At 46.5% G+C, this 25,720-nt stretch overlaps 1 protein-coding gene across 1 annotated transcript; it reads right to left on the bottom strand.

Moving 5' to 3' along the window:
* Window positions 1-286: 286 nt before the first annotated feature.
* On the bottom strand, window positions 287-24,803 carry pkd1b (polycystic kidney disease 1b). The gene is made up of 41 exons (XM_076092757.1): window positions 24,731-24,803; window positions 23,829-24,009; window positions 23,547-23,749; window positions 23,295-23,413; window positions 22,966-23,113; window positions 22,617-22,882; window positions 21,758-22,510; window positions 21,078-21,209; window positions 20,745-20,890; window positions 20,509-20,645; window positions 16,727-20,385; window positions 16,059-16,199; window positions 15,319-15,601; window positions 15,128-15,230; window positions 14,849-14,977; window positions 14,544-14,694; window positions 14,245-14,382; window positions 13,373-13,517; window positions 12,566-13,285; window positions 11,425-11,578; window positions 11,090-11,255; window positions 10,756-10,951; window positions 10,497-10,664; window positions 9,704-9,844; window positions 9,392-9,602; window positions 8,904-9,027; window positions 7,779-7,907; window positions 7,231-7,651; window positions 6,802-6,916; window positions 6,497-6,705; window positions 6,135-6,337; window positions 5,867-6,064; window positions 5,622-5,776; window positions 4,350-4,550; window positions 3,752-3,926; window positions 3,448-3,630; window positions 3,365-3,377; window positions 2,594-2,746; window positions 2,316-2,502; window positions 1,261-1,372; window positions 287-1,177 (listed from the first exon to the last, which is right to left on the bottom strand). The coding sequence occupies exons 1-41, from the start codon at window positions 24,801-24,803 to the stop codon at window positions 287-289; spliced, it is 12,132 nt and encodes a 4,043-aa protein (XP_075948872.1).
* Between the last annotated feature and the right edge of the window lie 917 nt (window positions 24,804-25,720).

Raw genomic sequence — 25,720 nt, 5'->3', positions numbered from 1 at the left:
TCCTCTGGGTTATTTAGCTAGACCTGAAAAAACTCCTTCAGAACCATGGAGAACATTATTCAACTATTTTCAATGGGCCGAGAGGTTCTTCCCATGACGGGTAAATTCATACTCATGTGACAAATCAGAGGCCCTTTAACCTTTTTTCTGAATGGCACCTGCTAGCAAACAATATGAACCCATCTATGCAGTGCCAAAGAAGCAGCAAATACAGTCCAGCGCTTTGTAGCTGCAAACCACCACAGATATTTAGTCCGATCAGTCCACTCCCAGAGTAAACCCAATGTCAGTCTTGCTCAGTCCAAGCCTTCCTCTTCACGGGGACTCCATCACTGATATGCCGTCTTACCCCTTCCACGCTCCTGGGTCTGGTGCTAGTGAATGCTAAATAGTCTCCTGCGTTGCCCCGTGGAGCAACTCCACCGTGAGCATGGAAGATCCGCTGAGCTGCATCGGCTGAATGAGAGGTCCCAGAATGCCACGCTCTCCTGCGGGGGAACCCGCCGTATCCAGGAGAATCTGAGGGGTACAAACCACAGATCCCAGATGCAAGCTTGGCTGCTTCAGAAGCATGGTTGTTGCTGGAGGTGCGAGGCTGGAACGGCACTGATTCAGACTCAGAGTAGGTGCTACGTGTGTGGGGATACCTGCAGACCGATGCGGCAGAGGGGTGGGGTGTGGAGGGGGCGAAAGAGAACGAGGATGGAAGGGAGACTCGCGGCTTGGGGTAAAAAACACCTGTCTTCCTGTGTCTCACTTCTCCTGTTTCCCTTCCTTCTCCTTCCAGTTCCTTTGGCCTTTGCGGTTCTCTGAACATTTCTCCACCTTTGTCCTTGTTACTGATCCACCTCTTCTTCCTCCTCCTTGTCTGAGCCTCTTCTAGTTTCATTTCCAGGTTGTGAACATCCTCCGTTATCTGATTGACCTGGTCAAAACGAGACAGCAGCGCACTGACGCAGGGCAGCAGGCGGTCCAGGTAGGGACGGACGTCGAACCCAGCCTCGGACACTGACGAGTCCTCAGACCTCGTGGAGAGAGATGAGGACAGGGGACGGGGGGATGAAAAGGAGGAGGACAGGGAACGGGAGCGGGAAGAGGACAGGGTGGAGAGACGGGATTCCTGCGAGGACCTGGAAGGAGGGACGTCCATACCTTCGAACTTCACCCTGTGCCTGAACTTTAAAAGGAAAAAGACGTGCGTGGAATCAGCAACATGACCCGGCTTTGGAAGGTTTGCGCCACAACTAATGCAATGCCTACCTCTTTGGCTTTGGTGAGTCCCATCCACAGCTTGAGTCTCTTAATGAAGAACTCCACCATCTCATAGTCCTGAGGTTCAATAGTTGGACAGTACAGCTCAGCCTGCTCTGCCCTGAAGGACACAGCAATAGTTAGCAATGAAACCTACTTAATGCGGCATTTACCCGACCAAATGTTAGCTCATTGTTGGCACTCATTCATTCTTAAAATGAAAATACATCGGATTTTCCTCTGGCGCCGCCCTGAGTTTGAGGTTTTGATTGAAAAGTCTCGACAACTAGAGTATGGATTTCCATGAAATTTGGTTTAATCTTTAATGTCCCCCACTGGATGAATTGTAATCCCTTTGGTGATCCCTTAATATTTCACAAAGCGCCATCATCAGGTTGTCCAATTGGTCTGTGACCAAAATATCTGCAAAACTAATGATATCCCCATCAGCCGCAGCTGCACTAGTGCTCTGTAGTTGGTAGTGACGCATTACATGTATTTGAGTAATCTTTTCAATTAATTGTACTTCTAAGAATAGTTGTCTTGCACAACAATTTTTCCTCGTACTCGAGTACATTTGCAATAAAATGTGTGTACTTCCACTCCTTTACATTGGGCTACACACATGTTGACGTTTATGTGGCCACCGTAGCTCTCTGACATGCTTTGAAAGGGAAGAGTTAGCGGAAGGGTATTCATTTGGTTGCAATCTGCAACCTCACCACTAGATGCCACTAAATCCTACGCACTGGTCCTTTAAGTGAGAGGAAACATCAGCATATTAGCTTTTCTCATTGTGAGCATGTTAGCCTGCACTGCTGTGCTTGAGTACAACCAACCAGAGCCAGTATTAACATCTTGTTGCACATGATTTTTTGAATGTTTTTTAATATGTGATCATGCTCATCAAATGTCAAATGTACAATTAGGAACTTGTCATGTTAGGAACGGATGGACACTTGGAGTTTGGGTTCCATCTAACTATTGACAATGCAGTGCAGGGATTTTGAGCTGCATATGCACACAACCATCTGCTGGTAATATTATGCGCATACATTGTGTACCTGTATGTACGGATGAGAACAGCTCCACAGAGTCTGGCTAAGAGCCAAACACTTCCCCCCACTAGTAGCAGCCCATAGATGGGGCCCAGGACTGGGTGGACCCTGCAAAGTCTTTGGAGAGCCATTCGGCCACGCAGGATGGACAGCACCGAGACCCCGGTCTGACGTACTGACAGGAAACCCTCCACTGAACGGGAGAAGAGCTGAAACAAAGACATATCAAATACATTTTCATCTTGAGGAACACTGGATTGAGCTGAACGCTTTCCTTGTCGTACCGTGTTTCCGAGGTGAATGCACAGCAGCAGCAGCAACAGCAGCAGGGCAGCCAGGGCCCACAGCTCCCTCCAGGCTCTCTGCAGCACTCTGCCGAACATCACCCACCTCCGCACGAACCTCAAGGTTCCCAGCAGCTGGAGCACACAGCAGTGGAAATGAGTAGAGATTTAATAAAGTGGGGAAACCAGTGGACCAGTATAGAGATGTGTAATGATGAAGGAGAGCGCTCGATTACCTTTAGAACAAGCAGAGTGAGCAGGACGGCGGCACACTGGGAACAGCGCTGTGCCAGGAGGGCAGCACTGTGGAAGTTGATGAAGCTGTCTGGTTGGGATCGAAGCTAAATGACACACACACGTCATTGTAATGTCATCAAAGCAACACGTAGAATAGGCCATTTTGTTTTTTTAAACCAAAGTAGTCATTTTCTTTAACTATTGCTATCTGAGTGAATGAAGGGTTCGGGTTGTACGTACATGTAGCATTTGGCCCCAAATCTGCTAAATTGTTTCGCTTCAATTTATCTTTGTTACTCTTATTATTACTCTTATTATTTGCTCAGGCTTCCCTCTGTCTTAAAATAATATTTTCATATCTATTTTTTTTTATTTGTTTGTTTTGGTCATTTTAAATGGACAGCCCTTTGCACCAAAAAAACAAAAAACTGCAAGGCACAGGGTAGGACAAATACAGAATACATCATGATAATTTGACAAGCGAAGCACCGAGACTGGCTTGTCAGATGTAGGTTACCTCTAACTGGGGTTAACATACAACAAGCGCCTGCTCAGCTGACACTAATGTTGGAGGTAATCGCGACGGATCTTAAAAGTTTCCTGCTTTCGTTTCTTACCTCGGAAACACAGCAGGTGGCCTGGGACACAGAGCAGAACTGCAGGATAGCCGTTGCCAGGGAGAACAAGGCCAAGAGAAGCTGGAACCAGTGTCTGCACTGAGGCACATACTGGGCACGCTCAGTGGCCACGGACCACAGCTCTCCGAACAAGATGAGGAGAGCAGAGACGAGGAGGAGAACCTGCGGTATAAAGCAAGTGCATTTTAACAGCGGAATTATTGCTGAATCTTCTGCTTTTAGAATATGTATCACGCATTATGTTTATTCATTATGTATTTGAAGGGATTGCAGTGTTTGTTACCGTAAGTGGCACCTGCAGGTCCAGTCCAGAGAGGGATGAAGGGATGAGGAGTGGATGGATGGAGAGAAAGGGGGTGACTCCCCGTGTCTGAGCCCACTCTAGCCGCATGGACACGCACACAAATAAACCAGACTCTCTGTGGTAGTGTGTGAAGTCCAGAGAAAGGGATTCAAACCTTGGAGGGAAGAATCCACTGAATATGGTAACGTATAGAACTCAATATATGACCCATGTGTCTCTGAAAATATAGATTTCATCATTACAACTGAGGGTTGAGAGGACGCAAAAACAGTCTCATCAGATGATTCAGTATCTCATGCAAAATATGCAAAATAGTTTGGCAATCTACATGAGCAAATAATCATGTAGATTATGCATTGTGTTATTGCCCCCATTTGTTTGCAGAAGAAAAAAAAATGGTATTGTTTTGCTTTTTGGCAAGTTTTAATGGGGAGGCACGCCTCATTATTTTCAAAAGAGTAATTGAATCCTGTCTGGCTCTCAGAGGATTCAACATCTGAAGAGCGAAGGTATTAATAATCACGCGCTCAGCATGTCTCAGAGATGCAAGTCACCTTGCCGTCACTAATCCACTTACTGTTTCTTGCCCCAGTCTGCCATGTGCAAGTCAGCCAGGAGCTGGCGTGTTGCTCCACTGCTGTTTCCCAGAAGGACACTTTCCATGGGATTAAGGGGATGCGCGTACTGCAGCCGTGGCGATCCGACGAGGCGCAGCGTCGGGTTTTGGTGCAGGTGCGTCACCAAGGTGTGGTTGATCCACCGCTCTGCGTCTGACCAGCTGCATGAAGAGAGAATCGAGCAAAGCTTTGTGTTTGTGCTGATGGTGCACGGCGCGCAATAACCAGGACAGTCCCAATTTTAAAGTTTTTTTTTTTTCTTCTCGACAAACAATTCTCTTTCATCTCAAAAATGAGACTGTGTGTATTTTTAATTTTTGGAAATTAAACTTTAAAAAGTCATGCAGTTCATTCGTCAAAATGGGTTGAATTAAGAATTAAGGCCGTACCCAGACATGCACAGGACAACGTTTTCTTTCTTCTTTTTCCATGTGATACCTTGATATATTTTGCTGAGGACACTGAATTTAAAATAAGTTGACTGCATGATTAGTGTGATCTAAGGACGCCCTGAGAGGCAAGTAATAAACTAAAAAATCTGGTGATCGATTTTCTAAATCTAAGTAGTTATCTCTACTGTGTTTAGGACTTAAGAACATGTGAAGAAAAAGGTTCCTTAAAAAAGAATCCTAAGTGAAACAGGTTGGGAAAATAGAGTTTTGCCAGGATCACTATTCTAAGATACTTTACTTTCATCTGTTTAAAGCGTTCTTGTTTTCATCTAGGCGTGTTTTAATTTCTCAATGCACTCTAAACACAACGTACATTTATTGTGTGTTAGCAAGTCATTTAGATGAAGTCCTATTTAGAACATGGGGTAGTGTGCACTTCAGCTTCTTGTGGCAGAAATACTAACAAAAAAAACTTTTTTTTCTACCTACCAAAACCTTTTTCCACCTGTTTCACAGATGGAAATGTGTCTTTAAGGAACTTAGAAAGATTATCCTGGCAAAACCTTTTTTTTAACCTGTTAGTCATAAACACACAAGAGAAAACAATATAGATCAGACTTAGAAAATGGATGAACACAACCGCCTCTCTCCCTGATGTTTGACAGGGAAAGTCGTGTGCACACCTCATGAAGACCATCTCATTTAAAAAACGGCATCATAACAATGTCTAGCCGAACAAGCAGCGTGCTACGGTCAAGGTTTTCTCCCCCAGATACAGTGTGTGGCTGCATTCGGTGCGGCGCAGTGTTTTGACAGCAGCAGGCTGAGCGTTGCCCTTACTCTCTGAGTGAGGTGAGGTTCGGGACCCCCGAGGGCGCCGTGTGAAGACGGCGTCTGACAGCAGAGTGCAGCAGCCTGCCCTGCCTCTGCTCCATGCCGTCCTGGTAGTTCACCATCAGCACCAGCAACAGGAAGAACAGCTGGCACACGCAGTGCTACAGAAAAGATGCAGAAGTAAATGAACAAAAAGATGCTTCTGGAGACAAAAATCGCCAGCCAATTTCAAAGTTAGGTTTCATTCTCACCCTCATGAGTGATTGCAGAGCTCGGACTTTGCGGGCCTCCTCTTTGGCCTGCAGCAGCCCGTAGCCACACGGCGGTCTGACCTTCCCCCCTGGCTCCCCGAACGCCCTCACCACAGTGCTCTCCTGAGCCAGCTGCTCCTCCACCTCCGGATCCACAGGCCTCCACAGTGCCGTGTGGATTAACGCCTGCACGCACACCTGAGCGAGGAAGATAAATCACAGGAGTCAATCCACCAAAAGATCCAAAGAGTTGATTGGATGAACTCACCTTGAGAGGTTCCAGCAGCAGAGCGGAGGCCAGAAAGGCAGAGAGAGCGGACACAAGCCACATGAGGACGACTGTTCTGGACAAGAAGCTCCCGTAGAGTCCGGCCACGGCCAGGCACGCTCCCAGCAGCACCGCCACCAGGGGGTAAATCACACGCAGGGCCCAGGCAGGGAGCAGCCAGCCGGGCTGACCGCGAGCAACTCCTGGGATGATGGGGGGGGGGGGGGAATTGAGCAGCAGATATCTCAAAACACTGTTCACACCAGATCATCTGGTCTAGCACAGTGATTCCCAACCGTAACTGTGTACCCCTGGGGACAGATTTGAGGAGAGTTCACCCAACAGGGCTGTGGGTCTAGTACCTATGCGCGTGGTGAAGGAGGAGCGCGTGGAGTCAGGAGACGGGCTGGGCAGGAAGGTACTGGCCACGGAGTCCACAGACACCCCAGAGGGACACCTGTAGAGTCCTGCACCATACAGGGCGGGACAGGACTGCAGATCTGGCTTGTAGATCTCTGCACCGTACTTCTCCTCGCTCTGCTCTGACCAGCTGCTGCAGGAGGTGCTCCGGCTGAAAGGGAGGAAAATCGCAGCAATATGGGAGATTCTGAGCAACGCAGAACTGCAATGAAATGGCAATCGCCTGATGCACAGACGCGATCCTTACGCGGTTGAGAGCGAGGAGGTGGTTCTAGGGGAATCCCAGCCGCTGTCTGAGTTGCTGTTTGTTACATCGGCTCTGTCCTCTGTTGCTGCTGCTATAGACATCAGTAGATCCTCCTCTGGCGTCAAGCATAGAAAAAACCATTGAATCAGACTAGTTTACACACTGTATCTATGCAAATATTTCTATGGATCCACCCTACTCTTAGACTGTTATTAGTCGCAATGTGGAGTTTTGTTTTTTGCAGTAAAGCTTATACTTTCCCAAAACCTGCCTGCACTACTTCTGCTTGAGGTGATGATTTTGCTTGTATGAAACCATACAATACTCACTTTGACATGACAGCATAGAAACCGATGGCTGGGGACACACAAGACTTTCCACATTCAGCTAACAGATTAAGAATTTCTGTATGTTGCAACAGGTTCTCACCAGACAGAGTCAGAAAGGTTGTCAGATTGTTGCTGTGAGCTTGCACTAAGTCGGTTTTCATGGCGTAGATCTTTTTGTCCAGTGAAGCAGAGGATTGGTGAGAACTGTAAATGTCTTTTGAAAATGTGCACGAAAAAGCAGCAGGTGTGCCAGGGGAGGAGGGCGAGGCCAGCCGGAGCTGCATCAGGGCCTTTTTTCTCCTCAGCTGGCGTGCACGGCCCAGAGCAGGCGAAGCCTTGCAGAGGTTGGGTGCAGGGGTCGTCCTTGTGAGGCACGGGCCCGCTGGTAGATTGAGGAGGCTGTCGCAGGACGGCCATGTTCCTATGCCCTCCTCTTGACATGCTCCATCTGTCTGGGGCGCCAAGCCAGATGCAGCCCAAAAGTCCAGAATACTGGAGTCAAACGCCTTGCTCTCCAGTAACTACAGGAACAAGGAGAACACTTCATGAGACAGGGCGGGAACCGCAATTATGTGTGTGTGTGTGTGTGTGTGTGTGTGTGTGTGTGTGTGTGTGTGTTTGTGTGTGTCCATGTACGTGTGCGCTCACAGATGAAGGACTGTCCCGCGCTGGGCCGGAGGAGTGTGACAGAGACAGGAAGGAAGATTGGCCGAGGTAAACGTCCATCTCCACAGAGTGACAAACAGGAGAAGGAGGAACTGATATGTCCACGGTTACCTGGGTTACACACACACACACACACACACACACACACACACACACACACACACACACACACACACACACACACACACACACACACACACACACACACACACATGCATAAACTGCTGCCTGAACATTTCTGAGTGTACATTCAGATAGATGGAAAACACTCACTTGTATTGTTTCCACACTGAGATAAGACAAACAAAGCTCGGACGCACGTCCAACACATCCCTGAAATGACCTCTAATCAGCAGCACACAGAAGACAACCCCCCCCCCCCGACGTAAGTTAATTATGTGGTATAAGTTAATTATGTGATATAAGTTAATTATGTGATATAAGTTAAGTACGTGATACAAGTTTAGTACTCTTACTTACATGACGCAAGTTAAGTACGTGATATGAGTTAAGAACACGACTTAGTCAACTACGTTATCTACCTGAGCTAAGTTTACTTAACGTACTAATGTAAATTAAGTATGTTACGTACCTGACCTAAGTTAAGTGTATCACGAATGTGACGTAAATATATGTAAGTTTAGTATGTTGCGTATGTGACTTTAGTTAAGTATGTAAGTTAAGTACATATGACACAAGTTAAGTAAGTAAGTTAGGTATGTTATACACGTGGCGTAAGTTAAGTATGTAAGTTAATATGATACGTATGTGATGTAAGTCAAATAGGTTACGTATGTTACATCTGTGTGTTAAGTACATACGTTTTGTTTCACACAGGACACAAACTATCTATCCATCCACCCTGACATTCTCCCCAAGTTGACTTTGTCTTGCTTTACATTGCGTCACCTCACGACCCCCGTCTTAATAACTGAGGATAGAGGAGCTTCGGTTTTGCATAAACTTGGAGCATCATGGTTTGGTTCATAGGGCCACTGACCACGCTGCCGCATTTCATGAGTTGAGAGTGAGAACCGGGTGTATGAGTACGAGGCTTCCTTCAGCAGCAAATTGTATGATGAAAACAAAGTAGCTGTTGTAAGTTACCTGACTGTGAGCTTTTCTAAACAGGAAACAGAGGAAACACTGGAGAGGAAACACCAGTACAGCAACAGTCATCCCCACGGCAACCGCCTCCACGTTAACCAGCAGCTGGGCGGACACCGGTCCACTTGTGGCAAAGGGACACAAATCAGACTGGATTATGTCCCTAAAATAATCTAATTTAAATTCATGTGATGACACAATGTCCCTTTGAATGAGCCAAAAATACTATCAAACATATTATTGACAATGCAATATTATGTGACCTAAATAATTGATTATTCCGTTTTACTGAAGTTATTACAGTAATTAGAGGACCATATCTTCATTGAAATGTTATTGAATCATCTGGAAAAAATATCCATTAACAGGCATACAAATGTACTTTTTTGCAACTAACAATTACTACATTATCTGACATGTGTTATTCCATGAATGCCCTGCCTTGAAATGATTTGGGGTTTATGGTCCAGGCTTATAAACCATCCTACCTGTGCCCCTCTGTGCCCACAGCCCCGTACCACAGAGCCCCCAGTGCCAGGTAGAGGTGCAGCACGAGAGCACTGCATGTGACCCTCTGACCCCTGGTGAAACGGCTGTGGGCCGGGCGCTCCCACAGCGACAGCCACAGGTGCTGCTCGACCATCCCAAACGTCAGCTGGGAGGTGAAGACCCGTCGAAACTGAGAGAGCTCCTCGGGACCTGTCCGAAAAAAAAGACACCGCACCCACTAGACTTAGGTAGGAATAAAAAAAATAGATGTACGTGATATTACTCAGTGGAAAGTAAGTGTATACGCTTACATGACGCCAGAACTTCTTTCTCCACAGAGCCGTTCTTCTGATTCTCCACGGAGAGCCAGTCCTCCAGCAGGAAGAAGAACATGTGGTCTGTCTGAGGGTCCCAAACCACCACCTGCTGAACGTACCAGGACGGGTCCAGACCTACATTTACATGGATGATATTCTATTACATTCACATGTAGTCACCTCGGCTACTTACAGTCATGGGCGGATTATGAAACAATGGGCCCCCTGGGCACAGACATGGATACAAGACCCCACAAGCATTTTGTGTCACTTTGTGTTTCTTTATGGTCTTTTTGTGTCTGTTAGTAGTCGTCATTTTGAGACGTTTCCTGGTCAGTGCATGTCTCTTTGAGGGACATTTTTGTAAGTGAAGGCCAGAGGGGGCCCCCTGAAACTTTGGGCCAGTTCAGTAATCCATCCATGCTTACAGTATCAAGTGAGAAGTTTGTTTTATTTGATCTCTTGCTCCATGACACGCTGAAAAAAATGTGATTACTCAAGTCGCACACCTGCACGTGGCCACGCAAAATGTATGCATGTAAATACACACACATACTTACGCAATTTTTATTTTACTGGAATCTGGCTGCAGAGATATATTTTTAAAAAATCTGAATTTCAACAAATAATTTGGTCGCATACTTAAATGTCTATGTAGAGGGTAAAATAGTTGTAATTGTTTACAATGTAATGTCTTAATCCCAGAGGACATTGTCTCAACATAGGGTCATAATCAAAGCAACAGCAACAGCTTTAAAAGAAGGATGTTTTAGCGGTTTCCATGTACCTGTGTTATCATGCCAGATACGAATTTTCCAAACTTCTCCCAGGTTGTCGTCTGTCTCCAGGTGAAACTGGTCCAGGCTGCCACGCTGAAACGCCCCATCCCTCTGCAGATGGCGAGAGCCGCTCTTGTTCACACCGTACAGACTGATGCCAACATGCGCTGTGGTGCCTGTTGGGTGCATTAATTATTTCCATCATATGTAGTTAGAGGTTTCATAAATTCAAACATGGAAAATGAAGTGACTTTGTCCTTGGCTGACCTGCTCCTCGCCTCCAGCCGGTCTTGACCAGCACCCTGTAGTGGTACAGCCCCGGTCGGCCACACAGAGGGACCTGGCTGAGTCTCAAGCTGTCCAAGTGGTCCAGTTTATGGGCGATGAGCCCCACCAGCAAGTGAATCAGAACCAGGACGGCACACACAATCCCCACCACCATGTTACGCATGGGACCGCCTGGCTGCACAGATAAGAGGGAAGAGCCTGTTGATGACTGCTCTCTTTCTATTCCTGACTTTGCATTTGGGGAATGGATTAGATATATTTATTTTTCCCAAATATATGCACTAAACAACAGATGCTTTGTGTCCTCACATACCGGCGGCAGCAGAACAACAGCCCCAGGATGAACAAACAAGCTGGCCCCAAACATGGTGAGGTGCTGGGTGAGGCAGTGTGCCGCGCGGAGCGTGCTGCCCTCCAGTGGCTGTAGACCCTCACTGCTCCAGCGCCTCTCCTCCACACTGTAGTACCGGCACAGCGAGCTGAACACGCACACCGACACGTGGACGGGGCCGCCGTCGACCAGAGACGAGGTCAGGTTGACAGAGAGGGTCTTGTCCGTCCTGTCCAAACTGTAGTGGGAGGATAACTCAGTCATGTAAAGCACGTCTTCATAGGACAGAGCACTTACAGGAAAGAGCTGTGACTTACAGCGGGGACAGGAATATGGTTTCCTCTGCGGAGGTGGTTGCAGCAGAGAGAGTGAGGGCCCACACTCTCACTAGAGAATCCTGGGATGCATTAGTCCCCGGCACTGTAGAGCTCACTTCTATCTTGACATGTCCCAGACTCACTGGAGTAGCTCCTAGATATGCATAATGCAGTTTAAACACAGCCTTTATAATTTATAATTGAACTAAAAAAAAAACAGTATATAGAGTAAGGTTAATTAATTATTATGTAGGCGCTGCATGATCGACCTTAAAGCTACAGTCGGGAACTTTAATTGAAGTAACTTTTTGTCATATTTGGTCCAAGTGTCACTTGTACATGTAGTATATGAGACAGATAATCTGTGAAAAATAAATCAGGTTCCTCTGCCTCCTTTTAGAGCTCTTAATGGCATTTGAAAGATTCCACCGCTCCCAAAGGAAAACAACCAATCAGAGCAGAGGAGTCTATAAAGCATGCTGCCAATCAATGCTCATGAACGCCAATCAACTGTCAAACTAGAGAGCGCTGAACACATGTTTTCAGAGAACACATTCTAGTGTACCGAGTCGCTGTAAAAGGAGAGTTATGACGAAAAGTTATTTTAATTAAAGTCACCAACTGCAGCTTTAAAGATAGTTCACTCTCGTTATTTAACGGATGTCTTCAGACATCGTGAAACGTCTAAATGTCATGTGTTCAACAAACCTTCCCAAAGCTGTCACAGCCAAAAATGTATTCATATTTTTAATGTGAAGTCTGGCAGTCATTACCTTATTATGTTTATTAAAACGACAGGAAGCTAGTCTGTTTATAGTCTTAATGAACAGACATTAACAGCCACTATGTGCCTGACTGTGAAAATGTGACAATGTCTGACTTTTGCTGTTAAATTTCCACTGTGATCGGCTCATTATTTTCTGTAAACTAAAACTAAAAGCAGCTCTAATTGCTAGTTTTATAACAACAACGTGTCAAGTGAGGATGTGAAAGTGGTCACTCGTAGTGATGAACACACAGAGAATCAAAGAAAAAGTAAGAAAGCCATGAAGGCCAATTGGTCATTAGCATTATAACAAAGTTCAAAAGTTTGGGAAAAAACAGGATGGGTCCAGAGAAAGAAAAAAATAGTCTACTGTACCTGGGTCCAGGCTGAAGTTGAAGGAGATATATAAACCTGCGTTTTCATCCAGTCCATCCACAGCTTTGACTGTGAGGTTCAACCTCCCTTCCTTTGGGAGGGCCACAGTAAGACACGTCCCGTTCCCAGCTTCACCTACCCTCCCATCCCCACCCCCATCGTCCTGTCCCACAGGGTATTTGTTGGGCAGGGTGACCCGTATGGCCTGTTCGGGGTCCAGATCCTGGATGGGTATGGGTTGGCCCTGAGGCGTGGTGAGCTCCATGGCGACCAGAGCGGTGGAAATCGGAGGGTCGGCCGCGGTCAGGAATGAGTTGGATCCCAACTCCGCCTCCACATCAAACAGTACCTGCACCACCTCAGACTTCTGACTCTTCAGGTGAGCGGTGAGGGAGGCGGGGATGTGGAACTGACATGGCCGACAAGTCTTCGATCTGTCGGCCGCTGATGACTGAGGGGGGACAATCTGGTTTCGGTCGGACTGGTGCATGCAGAGGAGGTCGGAGGGGTCTCCGTGGAAACCCACTGTGTTGATATAAGGAGTGGAGAGCGAAAGCGGCGCCTCGCCGTGAACACGTGAGTGCATCAGAGAGCGCATCAGGGCCCCAGCGTGAGCCAGCGCTGACAGGGTGATGGTGGGAGCCGACCGCAGAGTGCTGGAGTAGGCTGGGTGAGCACGGGAAGCACCGGCAGACTCAGACGCAGCCGCCAGGGTGCTACCTGGAGACAAGGAGAACGCTAAACATTCAGCAAAGTTCACCATCAGCAGATGACTGCGTCATGCAGGAGACGGTGGTGGACAAGCACCTATGATGTTGAGGATGTTTCTTCCTGTTTCCAGAGCTGACAAAACACCAGGACTCATCTGTTCCTCCATGACATGGATCATCTTCCCCACAGCTTCCAGAACCTTCTGCTGGCACTTTTCACACACCAATTCACTGGGAACAGCCTCGGGGAAACAGCGAATGAAAAGATTTTTTTTTTTAAACGGAATTATTGCTGGAAAGGTATAAGATTTGAAAATAAAGGCACATTTTTAAAAGTATGATGACAAATCGCCCGCATCTCTTTAAAAACAGGGAGGACAAAAATGTGCAAGTCAAAAACATTATTTTCCACTTTCAGTGAGTTGAATATTTTAACCAAGATCAGTCCCTTTATATGCCACAACAATTTTAATTATTTTCTGTATACTAAATACAGGGGGGGGGGGGGGGGGGGGGGGGGGGATTTGTTCTGTAATGGTTGTAGAATTTGAATGGGCTTCAATGGGGACATTTACAGTATCTGTATTTTGGCTACACAGTATATTATAGACTTATTAAAGGAGGTGGAACCTGAAATAAAATTTTAAAAACTCACACTTCTGTTATTATTTAGATCATATGCATTAATAACAACAACAACAAAAAAAATGATAAAAAAGACAATGTCCATCGTGATGCATAAGGGTTAAGATCTGGCGTGAACTTTATTTCACGTCTTTTTGCTCTCGCTGTGTGTCTGTGTTTGCATGACTTACAGTGGGCACCGATATGACACTGTTCTCTATGGATTCAAAATCAAAACGTTTGAGATCTTTTTGAGGTGTCTCTGAAGCATTTCCGACATTACTGATCAATTGTTTAAAATTTGGGGCTGAGAACGGTGAGGAAACAAAGTAGGCGATTACTTACAGTAGACTGTGACAACGCTGAGCTGATCTGATCGACGCTCAGCAGGGAGGACACGGGGAGGGAGGCCAGGGCTTGGGTCACATTTTCACGGATCTCCCTTCTGTCCATGAGCTCCGTGGCAGTCCGTCCAGACTCCATCTGTGGACAAGTGAGTGGGTGAAACTCATTAGTCCAGATTCCGAACAAATGCAAACCTTCAGAGATCTTGATCTTCAGTATTGTTTAGTTATAGCTAATCATAATCAGTCTCAAGTGTAATTTCATGGACTGGTAAATGAGATATAATGCTGACACACGACCTGATTGAGCCGGCTGGTGAGGGCAATGGAGTAAGGGATGATCTCCTGAGGGTTGCCATGTTGGACCAAAGCCCACAGCTCTGTCTGGCTCTTGTTCCTCAGCCACTGAGTGGCAACTTCGTCCCTTGGGGGAGTTTCAACTGTCAACTTTCTGGAGAGAGGAGCAATATGGAAAACATGACAAAGACATTCGGCACAATGTGTAATAACCTCAATAAAAAATATAGTACGGTGGCAAGAGATGCACATTACAGAATTGTGCTTGTGCTATTTTGCTTCAGCTGCATCGAACCCTGGTAGCTTACCTGTTCAGAGCAATGACCTTTGCCCCCAGGTGGTCCTCTACCAGCAGTGTCACGGTGATTACTGATGCGTTTCTTTCTCGCCCAGCACTTCCCATCGGAACCAGGCTGCCAAACGTTGAACGGGTACCCCTGGGGAGAGAAATGAAGACACAAAAGATAAACAGCTTCAGTTTGACAGGAAGTAAATCCAAACCTTGCTTCTTAATGCTGTTTCTAATATCCAGGTAAGGATCACACTTCCTAGTTGAATAACAGCTGTAGGTTGAGGCCTCTGTTCACCTGTACAGAGTGAGCAGGGGGCACACCGTGCCAGTGGACTGGCATGGTGCTGCCTGGAAGGTATAGATCAGCTGAGAGGCCCTGCTTTCTTCATCTCGCCACCCTGCAAATAAGAGCCGATTTTAGTGGAACACAGTCCGACTCATTGATACATGTTGGATTTAGTTAACGCTTCTAGACCACAGTGTTACCCGAGCAGCTGTAGGTGACCACTGTCTCCAGCAGACGTATATCTGACTCTGGACTGAGATCACACAGGCCTCCGTGCGGCGGATTGTTAGGTAGGATCGTCAGGCTGGCGCTGCCCCACAGCTCTCTGCCAGGCTGGGATACATTGAGAGTGAAGGTATAACTCTGCCCTGCCTGCAGGACACCTGAACGCACCACCAAGTTAGGAGAGCGTCTCCCTGTAGAGGTGGACGCCTTGTTAAGGTCAAGGGTCGCGCCAGTCTGGTCGTCAGCACTCCATTTGTACTGAGAGAAGACACACAAATGAATCATAATAATACCGGATGTCTTATTGTCTGTGAATATTTGTAATTTCTCTTAAAAACCGTTGTACTGTTCACATATTTACCTAATTAAGCATTGCTGAGATTGAATATAGATTAAACTGTCCAATCACAAATTAATTATTTCAGCCGATAAACACTCAAATTAAAAAGATAATGAACAACAACAGAGACTGCAGCACAATGTGTTGCAACACCATTGCTTTTTTATTTGTCATATTCACGGTGTGTGTCCACTACTGCATAGTTTTGACATCAGAACATTATAGAAGTTCTGACGGCTCGTTTAAAGGCACAGTGTCTGAAAACTCCTTTCTAATCAAAAAAAGAAGTGGAAATGTCTCTTTCTGCAATATGGGACCTTTACTTTGAAAACATGACTTTACGTGTAACCTCAAAGTATTTATCAGAATCATTACCTGAGCCTGGTCATCACACTGTCCACATTGTCCAGAGAGGATGATGGGGCTGTTGTAATTAACGTGGTGATGGGAGGACAGGACAGAGCAGGACACACACTCCACAATCACAGGAAGCATAGGAGCTTCACACACAGTCACCTTAAAAGATAAAAAAAAAAAACAGAAGTATGTGTGATAAGCGACTTGTTCGCCGAAAAGCTCCTCCATATTTGCCCAAATCTTAAAAACTATTAATTTGCAAGAGATATTTAAAATAACTTCTCTCTTTTCTCTCAACTGAACGGCAGGTACAAGAAAAAGAAAAAAAACATTGAAAGTCATTGTTAAAGTGACAAAGTATGCTTTTGTGAAAGAGTGGGATTATGGGTAATACGCACAGTCTGGTTGACAGAGGCAGGCCTCCTCCCTGCCTTGTGTACAGTGAGGGTGAAAACATAGTTGGTGCCTGGGTGCAGCTGTGTGCTCGGTACAGTCATTCTACTGCTGTTACTCCCAATGAGCCGCTTTACAAAATGAGAATCAGTCAAATTCTGAAAATACAAACACCCCGGTGTTAGCATCACCTACAAACAGTAGATTTCAATCAGGAAGATGACAGTGGCAGACAATAGCAATTGATACCACTTCATTACTTTAAGGTTACTTTAACGTCAAGAGGCCTTTACCACCGGCATGCAGGTCCAGTGGTACTGCAGTGTATCCTCCACTCCCGGCTCTACATCAGGGTCTTGGGACTCAGATCCATCTAGGATGAGGTCGCTGAGGCTGGGCCACAGTCTGTGAGTTCCTCCCTTGATGACAGCTGCCAGCGCTGAGCGGACCACTGTAACGCTGGTTTGTCGTCTGACAAGTAGAGGAGTTCCCTGGAGAGAAACGGTGAATACGAGGCAATACCGTCCCATACCGAGAGTATGCTTCGGGAGTAAGAGAAGAGGGGAATTTGCATCGACCTGACTTCTGAGAGCAACTTTGTTCCCAGAGAATTCTAAACTATTGCAATCTGACTCTTTGAATATCTCCCATAAGTATGTGGCTTTGTAAGCAGAGCAGTTGATGTCCACGCTTGCTTCGAAGAAGCTCCGTCTAGACCTGAAGATAGTAGACCGGCTCTGGACAAGAGAAGCTTGAGGGCTGGGACACCGGGGCTCCTCCACCTCCATGTGTAGTTGTGTGGACACATTGCTGACCCCGTTGAGAACTTTGACCGTAACACTGTATTTCCCAGGAATATAATAAGTATGATTGACTGTGCTCAAGTCTGTCACAAATGCTTCAGCGGAGTCTCCAAAGTACCAGAGGTATCTGGGGTTGCTCCCTCCTATCACTTTTGCAGAAAACACGACAGCATGTCCAACAAATATTCTTTCTGAATGACAGACAAGCTTGACCTTCTTAACAGGCCACTGCACTGTGGCGGTATCATTTACCGTCTTGGAGCAGATCCCATTGGCGGCGAGCACGCTGAAAGACAGTGAACCACTCTCTGGTGGAGTAAAGATCACTTCTTGTCCCGTGAGCCGGGTGGGCTCAGATCCCACCAAGTGAAATATCCAGGTGTAGTTGACTGGAAAACCACTTTGAACTTCTGCCTTGAACTGTTCTCCTTTCAGAGCCTCTAGAGGATCAGAACAACAGTTCACAAGTCGCAAACCTTGAATATGCTGAGAGACCAGAATGCTGGAAGACACCTCCGCACTACTGATGTGGTTCCAACCTTTCACTGTAACTAGATGTGTCCCTGCTGGAAGGCTTGATGTGGTGAACCGCCCTTCAAAAACACCCTGACTATGAATCCAGTCTTTGCTGCTAAATGTTATAGCAAAGCTCACATTACTTCCTTTAGAGATTGTTGGAATAAAAGTGACTTCTTCCTCGGTGCAGAAAGAAGACCCGGAAATTTTCAGCATTAGTCCTTTGATTGCATCCTCGACTGCGACACTGTGTGAAACCGTCTGCCAATTTATCCCATTGGAGACATTCAAAGATACTTGAGAGAGGCCTGCGTATGGAAACGTGTAGCTAAAGGTCCGATTAGAAGCATTAAAAAGCACAGCACCTCCAACTTTCCAGTTCCAGTGCAGATCACTACCCTTCCGAACACGCCCATGGAGTTGAACGGCAGCACTCGTGGTGATATAAAAGGGATCCGTCTTTCCTTCAATCTCAAAGCCCACCTCTTGAACCTCCTCTTGCACATTAAACTCTTTGGTGACATTGCTGTGACTGAGGACATTCTGAACTGAGACTTTAACAAGACAAAGACCAACACTTGCAAAAGTGTGGAGAAGAAAGGGCGCTTGGGTCTGCAGGGGTGAAAGATCAGATTTCAGGTACCAAAGGTACTGTAGGTCTGACCCGGTAGCCACAGACACAGAGATGTTCACCAATTTCCCTAATGCCACAATGTTTGATTGTGTTGTAATGTGTGCACCTGTTACAAGCTGTACTGCTACTAAAGAAACAATGCTGGTGGCCTCACCCAACTTGTTACAAGCTCTTAGCTGAACTGAAATCCCACCAGGAGTTTCAGCTAACGTATGGAAAAGCTCTCCATCACCAGAGATTTGTCGGTTTGTTCCGCTCTGTGTAGCTAGCCAGCGATAAGTGACATTGGAGCCCTTGGCGATTGAAGCAGTAAACAGCAGTTCCTCTTGGGTCGGTACGTATTTCATGGTTGTCAGGCTCTGGCATTCGATCTGAAGACCCTCAATTCTTTCAAAGACCTCAATCAAAATAGCTGCTTCCTTTCTACTCACCAAGTTCTGTGCTATAACCCTCACTTGATAAACCCCTGGTTTCAGGAAAGCAAATCTAAACTGATAAGTCCCCTGTTTGGTTGAGATCATACCGTCAACGGTCCAGTAGTAGTTGGTGCTACTGATAGCACTGCTAATTGCTGAGATAATAGTTTCTTCCCCCACTACAGCATAAGGCTGGTTGGTGTGAAGGGAAATGTCTGAAATAGGAAGTAAAACATTGACTTTGAGGGTCACAGAATCACGGCTAACAGCATTAAATGCTGCGGCAGTGACTGTGAACTGACCCGCCGAAGTGAAGACGTGTGACACGTTTTGCCTCCGTTCCACCGGAGATCCATCTCCAAAGTCCCACAGCACTGACACATTGCTGCCAGTGCAACTAGCAACCCAAAATGACACCAAGGTATTCACTGTCAGCGTGCCACTTTCACTATCATGCGCCACAGACAGCTTACTTACGGGGTTTTGAATGGTGATACAAGCTCTGGCTGTTTGGTTGCTGACTTTGTTACTTGCCGTTACTGATACCTCTTCAACACCTTCCTCTTTAAAGATAAAACACGTTTGAGCGTTTTCTGTCACGGCCATGAGACTAGATGGGCTGCTAAACCATTTAAATTGGTAACCACTCATCTGTACAGGGGAAACTAACACCCTGAGGCATGCCTCTTCTCCTACGGCCACTACTTCCTGTGATGACAGCACTGTCATGTTGGCTATTGGCGCTTCAACACAGATACTTGTATTAAATGATGCAGATGTAACAGAACTAAACACAGTCAGGCTGATATCAGAAATCCCTTGGCTTTGAAATGTGTGCATGGCCGTCGACTGTCCCCTCACTACGGTCAGCGGTGATCCATCTCCAAACAGCCAATGGAAAGTCAGAATGGATGCGTTCCCATTCACATGAGCGGTAAGCTGTATGTCTCTTCCACTCATGACGCAGTCTGTAGGGAGAACTCCACCAACAGCCAATCTATAGACTTCTACGCCGATAGACTGATGAGCTTGGCTGAGATAATTGGAGACAGTTACATCTACTGTATAGTTCCCTGGCAATTTATAGACGTGGGAGATGGAACCATCTGTACCGTTTCCCTGCAGGGACCCATCACCAAAGTCAAAACTCCACATGAGACCCGTACCAGTGGCTACTGTCGCTCGGAAATCTACTGCAGAGCTTAGTTCACTGGGTGCGTTGCAGCTGACCGTTAATCCAGAGATTTCCTCCATAACTTCCACCATGAGCCAGGAGGTCAGGGCTGCAAGAGTGTTGTTGGCACACACTGTGACGTTATAAACTCCTGCAGATGCAAAAGTGTGGCTGACCCTACGGTGGGTGCCTCGGACGGCTTCGGAGCCGTCGGCAAAGTCCCATGTGTAGACAACGGCGTAGGTGGAGGGCTCTGCGGATGCTTCCAGAAGGAGAGTCTGTTTGACGAGGGGCGCGGGAAGGGAAGAGGAAATGAGGAGGCGATGTAATTGCGGGCGGACGCTTATCTTCAATGAGGCATCAGTGTTGTCATATTGGTTGGAGACTTGGACGTGAAGTGTGTAGTCGTCTGCATGAAAACAAAGACAGATGAAGAAAACGTTGCTGTACACACACAACACATTTGGAGATGGATATACAACAAAAGAAGATTAGTTTGTTATAATAGTAACAATAGTTTGTGTGTGTTTACCTGGGATGGGATAGGTGTAGTTCACAGAGTCCTGGACATATACTTGCTTCTCTCCTCTCGCTATAAGCACTTCCATGGTCTGACATGGAGCACAGTGGGTGTGGATCACCTCGCTACTGCCATCCCCAAAATCCCACCTACATGACATACACCACATGGAAGTACATTTCTAGTTGTAGTCAAGGGTCGAGTGTGTAAAGGATGCCTTCCCTAGGATTCCCTCTGCGACGCCTTACCTGAAGGTGACTGGCAGAGAGATGTCCACTGTGACCCTGAGGGTGTAGAGGTGTGCAGCATCCACAGCTACGACCTCCCTGACTAACAGGAACTCTGGCTCAGCCAATGGGGTCAATTCATCAGCAGTCAGGAGGATTTGTTGGCTCTGGGAGCCCACATGGTTGGAAGCTGTCACCTAGCAGAAAGAGAACAGGTTCTTGTTTTTTGGATAAAGGCTCAGGATGTAATCAAATGTAATTAATCAAAAAAAACATCAATTTCATTTTCTACTGAAACAAAAAAAATATCAAAAACTTAGCAAAGTTAACATAGAGACAAATACATTATCTTACCCTGAGCTTATACTCAGCAGGTTTCTTGAAAACCACACTGTAAGATTCTCCTTCATGGGCAAACTTCTCCAGGTTGTCAATCACCCATGTGAATGTAACTGAGGAACCGCTCTCCACTTTGGCTATAAATGTCTACAATGTAAAAAAAAAACATCAAATACAAATGTCAGAGTGGAAATAATCAAAACTAAAGTGCCTTTTTGCAAACTTTTAGTTGGACACGTCAACATTCCTTTGTGAAAAGTGAGAGAATGAAGAGTCTTCAGCCTCGCTAGCAGCTCAGTGCTTTGCATTACAAACATGCTGACAGTTGCAATTGTGCTGAAATCAGCCACAAGCCCAAAAGTGTTGGTCTTACAAAGAATGTGTTCGTTATACTAAAATTAGTTGCAGGTCATAGGAACCATGACTGTTTGTACCAAATATTTTGCCAATAATGCATCTAGAAGACGTGGCTGTATTTCACATGATAAGTGATACATTTGACTTGTCAATAGGTGAACAGTCCAGGGATTTCAAAAATCGTGAGGATTCGTCCCCTGAGGACCATGAAAGTCTTTACATAATTTGAATTCCATCTCTAGAGCCACGCTGCTGACATGCTGACTACATGCTGACTTGAACTATTTGCTCAAATAAGCAGAATATGTTTGTTGTTAATTCATTTTTTGCATTCTCACCTGTGGAGTGTCTACGAGCAACCTCCAGCATCCGCTTGGCTCAACACTAAGCCCCGTCACGGCCTCGTAGCCACAAACCCTCACACTCACATTCTGAGAGCGTACTGCATCCTTCACACTGATGTTCAGGGTCTGAAGCCCGACTGAGGGCAACACCAGGGTCGCAGAGGAGAACCAGGCATCACGGGACTGTCTCTGACAGCCAGCCCAAGACTGAGCCACCTCTTCGGGGCAAGATGGAAGGAAGGGGACCCCAGTCTGGAGAACTGGAGCTGACCATGAGCTGCTGGCCTTCCCTCCAGACAGGACCTTGATAACAATGAGTGTTGGGACATTGATTTGGACATGAATCTGGTTATTTTCATCCGGCACAGGGTGGATGACGTTAGGCCCAAATTGAGACCTCTCACTCGGAGTAGGACCGGTTGTCAGGGCCCGAATATCTGGGGCCGCGGTTGTGAAGCCGGAGTTGTCATCATGCTCGGTAGCTCTGTGAAGATTGTCCACGTACAGCATCCTCAGATCACACACCACCGCGTCCACCCACCGGCCTCCTTGGGGCAGGGAAGTGAGGCCCCCCTCCCACCAGCCTCCCCACTCTGTCCTCCCAAGGGACACGTAACTCTGGCGCCAGGGGGAGTCCAAAGAGGCGTCACTGTTCAGGCAATGCAGGAGTGTACCAGAGTCGCGAGTGTGCTGTATAGCCACAATGTCATCAGGGTACACTGTGATCGCTTTATCTGGAAGAACCAGCTGTTACCGAACAAAAACAAAAAAAACAGGAAAACGAGTAAGGAATCTATTGGTTTTTTTTTAAACATATTTTGTATTCAAACATCATCCATCTTGGTCAACTCACGCTTAGAATGTTGAGTTCAGAGCTAGGGTTTATTCTCACAGGCAGGTCTGCCACCAGGTGGTAAAAGGGAGGTATTGCAAGGTATCTGGGCGGCAAAGCAAAGCCGCGGGCCCCTGCTGCGGAGTCATAGGGGCTGCAGGGACTGGCGGTGGGCACGCAGCCCTCCAGCAGGTGGCACCAGTACTGGCCCATGCTGCAGCCCCCCGTGGTGTTACACAGCGGTACGGCGGAGCAGCAGCTGAATGGATTGAGGAGAGAGCTGCAACCTGAGGAGAAAAAAAAAAGGAGATTATTACCGGCGGTATCAGGAGCTCCCAGAAAAGCCACCACAGTGACCCATCTACTGTACCGGGAGGGACCAGGTGGTGGTTGGGGTTGCAGTAGGGTCGGAGGATCTGGACACGGGCAAGAGAGGACACTGGGCTGGGCTGGACCACCAGCTCCACTGACACCAACTGACCTGCGTGACTGAACCACATCCCTGGGAACAGCTGCATCTGCGGGTGTCAAAGGAGAAAAGAAGAAGTTACATTTTCCAGCAGAAAAAAAGCAATTATCATCCTCACATAATTCTGTGTTGCTGATGTTTTCCTTCTTTCCTTTTCTGTTAATCAACCCTTTAGGTTCATCATGTGACCCCTTAGGTCTGGAACCAGGGTTTCACCAGTGTTCACTGACCTCCACTGTGAGCTGTCCGATGTCTGGGACGTTGGGAGAGGGGAGTATCTGGGTCTGAGCATAGGTGCCGCTCATGAGAGCCAATCCAGTCAGGTAACTGTCCACAGAAGGTAAAGACTCTGCATGAAGAGGGATCAACCAAAATCACCTCGTGGTACTTTTCAAGAGACATTTCTAATAATATTAGCCATACATGAGGATTAAATAAAAGATGTGTGTCTCTGGTGTTCTCCAGTGAAGTGAAAGTCTCACCAGTTACTTCTTTTTCACAGAGGAAGCGGTGGCGTCCAACACACTGAGCCTCCCTCCACCGTCCCGGTGTCCCCAGGGCCATCTGAGCACACACCCCCTGACTCTCGCCACCTCCGGCCCACCATGCAGGACTTACTGGCTCCGACCCTGGGTCAGATCCTTCTCCCCCCGATGTCTTCAGCCATATCCACGCGGTGGTTTTCCTAAGCCAACACAAGGGTATATCAGTAGATATAAGCAAATATAGACACACGGAAGGAGACGCTTGTGTGTGGCACTCACACTGGAAATGAGGAATGGATGAAGTTTTGCATCTCCAGACTGCCAGCAGATGCCAGATCTCCTCCCAGAGTCTCTCTGCATGAATCCTGCGCCTCAGGCCATGAAGATGTCCTCTCAGAGAGCCAATAGCATCGCAGGCCGGCCAGGTGGATCCGACCACCTTTCGGACAAGGAACGTCCCCTGGAGGAGTCAATTGTTAATGAATCAGCTTAAAATATGGATTCATAAAATGTCAAGATCTCCACTTGTTCATTTCCACAACCTTCCGTGTTCAGGATGTCAATTTGTAATATAAGTCATATTAAACCGTTGAGATCATAAACCGCATGATGGGAAGAGCAAGAGCTCATTAGAGACACAGATGTTGCGAGACAGGTGTTTCACATTTTGCATAATTTCCTTCATCACACAGACTCGTCACGTTTCACTTGTAATACTTCATTTTGAGATGTGATTTTTGCCCGTTAACTATTGTGACGTGTGTTGCCCTAATTAGGAAGTTTGAGCTTAACATACCAGTAAATACGATACTATGACAGACACCATGCTTTTCTGTTGAAACACAAATGTTTCTGACACCCCATGTAACACAATACTTAAGAAGTAAAGTTTTAGTTCATTTAATGGAGCCTGCGGCATCAAAGTGCAGAAGTTTTATCAGAAAAATGAACTTAACGTATCAAAAGTGAAAGTAATTATTATGCAATGACTTATACATTAGTGATGCATCAACGTGGAAGCAGACTTTCACTGGAATGCTGAATTTTGTGCGACTGAAACGGCTAAATGAATGTGTTTTTAGCTGTTGTTTTTGGGAATATTGAATACTTTTATATTTTTACCCAAAACCAAACATCACATTTGTATTTTTTTTGTCTTCAACAAAAAAGAAGCTTCTCACCTGCAGCTGCGGCGATCAAACCCACACAAAGAGTCCACAGTGCCTGCCTCTGTGGCACAAGTGTACCTGTCATCTTGTAGAGCACATCACAACCTCCTGAAGAAAAGAAAAAGAGCCTCGGCCTGATCACCACAGGAGCATTGCAGGAATCAATGCACTGCAGTCATTACGTTAAAACATGCAGCTTCTTCAGATCTGCTTTCCCACAAGACTCTCATCATCCGTACCAGTCGAAAGTTCTCCTCTCACCCCTTCTTCCATGCTCTCATCTCCCTCCACTGACTAGTCCCCCCACAGGCAAACCGACCATGAGTTATGTTGGGGCTGCTTTAAAGGCCTCTTCTCCACTCTCTGTGAGCGCCTGGCTGACTTCTGATTTGTCTCTCAGCAACGGCCATAGAAGCAGAGTGGACAGAGGAGGCCGACGCTGCTCATTACCATGTTGTAAAACCCCTGGAGCTCAATGGAAACAGTCAGACTCACTCAGGCGGGATGCAGCTAAGGATCCTTACAGAAACCAGCATTCTAGTGTTGTTTGGGTACAAATTCTTGCTTTTTAAATTTGTTTTAGGAATATTTGGGATATTTTCCTGGGTGGCCAAAGGAAGTAGTTTCAAATGTTGAACTTCTCTCTCCTGCATTGCGCCCACGGCCTTGTTGTTGTCCGAGAGCCAACTCGGAGAGCTCATCACTAACCAAACAAAGGCTCTGTGACGCACGTGCAAAATAAATAGACCTCGCTTCAAAAGAAAGGATGCCATCTAGGTTGCCTGGAGAGGGAACAGATAAAGTGGAAGTCAGTGATAAGGCAACCATAGCTGAGTATTGTCAGTCCATTGCCATGGATACGATTGTATTTCTCTTGGTGAGGAGACTTTCCCCTCTCGTCTGACTTCAACAATACATAAAATTTCCTTCATTACATTTAATAATGTGTCTGCATATAATATTTCCTCTTACTTATTAACCCTGCTTTAACATTTACAACAA

This window comes from Anarhichas minor, unplaced genomic scaffold (assembly GCF_050575085.1).
Source record: "Anarhichas minor isolate MPS153535 unplaced genomic scaffold, ASM5057508v1 ptg000017l, whole genome shotgun sequence".
Lineage (NCBI taxonomy): Eukaryota > Metazoa > Chordata > Actinopteri > Perciformes > Anarhichadidae > Anarhichas > Anarhichas minor.
This window is presented reverse-complemented; position numbering and strand designations above follow the sequence as displayed.